Source organism: Austrofundulus limnaeus, unplaced genomic scaffold, assembly GCF_001266775.1.
Source record: "Austrofundulus limnaeus strain Quisiro unplaced genomic scaffold, Austrofundulus_limnaeus-1.0 Scaffold95, whole genome shotgun sequence".
Taxonomy (NCBI): Eukaryota; Metazoa; Chordata; class Actinopteri; order Cyprinodontiformes; family Rivulidae; genus Austrofundulus; species Austrofundulus limnaeus.
This window is the reverse complement of record NW_013952497.1, coordinates 1,787,942-1,789,644: the sequence shown is the minus strand read 5'-3', so window position 1 is coordinate 1,789,644 and position 1,703 is coordinate 1,787,942. Positions and strand designations below refer to the sequence as shown.

The 1,703-nt window shown below is 33.1% G+C and overlaps 1 protein-coding gene across 1 annotated transcript in view; it reads right to left on the bottom strand.

Moving 5' to 3' along the window:
- Nucleotides 1-152: 152 nt before the first annotated feature.
- Nucleotides 153-1,703, bottom strand: part of LOC106520606 (protein NLRC3) — a 23,812-nt gene continuing 22,261 nt past the window's right edge. The window contains exon 6 of the mRNA XM_014012793.1: nt 153-159. Coding sequence (XP_013868247.1) covers nt 153-159 — 7 coding nt within the window. The remainder of the gene's footprint in view (nt 160-1,703) is intronic.

Here is a 1,703-nt window from a genome sequence, read left to right as displayed (position 1 = left end):
GATGGATGGATGGATGGATGGATGGTAGTGGAGTAAAAGTCAAAAGTACCCATGATGAAATCTACTTAAGTAAAGTACAGATACATGAAAAATGTACTTAAGTACAGCAACAAAGTACTTGTACTTAGTTACATCCCACCACTGCATGTGCTTCATCTGCTGGTGGAGAAGAAACAACGTGTTAAACTTTCATTTAACTGATTTGTCTCATATCTATCCTGTCTTCTAGAATCAAAAACACTTATTTGAAACTCTTCAGACATCAACATGTTAAAAACAGAAAGAAAGAACAGCTGAAAAAAGTACAACTATGGAAGTCAAACAAACATAAAAATTAATTCAATACCATCACACAGAAACACCTAAATACACAATTCAAATGTTTTAAACCAAACAATGAAATGCCACAACACAAAAGATTTGATTGAACTCAAACTGAACTCAGATTTAAAGGTAAGTGTAATTATTTTATTTTATTTTTTACAGGATCTAAAAGATGAAGATGAGGCTCTGAAGTCATGAGGTCAATGAAGAATGTAAAACTTGGTTTGTAACAGTTGGTGTAACTGATAAAAGCGGGTTTGGACAAATGTGGATTTTTGCTTCTCAAATTTAAAAATGTCTAAAATCACTCCAAGGTTCCTGACCATCATGTCCAATTGTCTTTATCATTCTCAGTTAACTAATGTTTGACATCTGGTCGACACTTAAACTGAAGCTGTAGTGGAGCAGAGACATACAGTTTAAAAAGGAAATACACTTAGAGGTCATCAGCAAAACTTTCTGAATATTGATCTCAAAGGCAATAATAATAATAAAAAAATAATAATAATAATAATAATAATAATAATAATAATAATAGAGAACAGGATGAGACCCATAATAAACTTTGAGGTACACCACAACAAATGTGTAGAGGAAAAGCTGTATTCCCCCACAGACAGAGAAAAAAACCTAACAAATATGATCTAAACCTCAATAAAACTGAACCTTTAACACCCCCAATATTTTAGAGTCTTGATAAAAGAAAACTGTGATGAACTGAATCAAAGTAAATTTAAAAGAGTTAAAACGACTGTGACAAACTTTACAACCAGACTGAAACTTTTTACTGAGGATAAAAAATGTCAGCCTTTCCTGAAATGTTTGACATGAAATGTTACCTGGATAACTGCATATATTTACATATATTATGGTATCATTTATTTTTTTTATTATCAGCTGTGAATTGTGTTTGAACACAGCTGATACACAATCTGACGGCAAAGAAGTACAAAGAGTAAAATACTAGGCCCAAAGATGGGAAGAGTTTCTATAAAACGTTGAGAAGAGAGAGGATCTGGAGCTGTCAGACACTCCTCTCCAACTCCCAGAAACACACCATCAGGTCCACGCTCTCCGTAAGAAAGGTCATCACTCCCATCTGTAGAGAGGAACCAACACATCATCACTCCCATCTGTAGAGAGGAACCAACACATCTGGTCTGTCAGCAAAATATTCCATGAACCACTGGATACATTTCAATTGAAATATTCAGTGAATAAATCTTAGCTATACTTCTATAACTTATTATTTATTGAACTTCGTTGAGCAGCTGCAGCTAAATAATGGATCTTAGCTTTAAATGGATCCATGATTAGTTGTAACATTAGACTTTATATAATAAACATATACTTTAACTGTAAAATAAAGACTGTAAAAA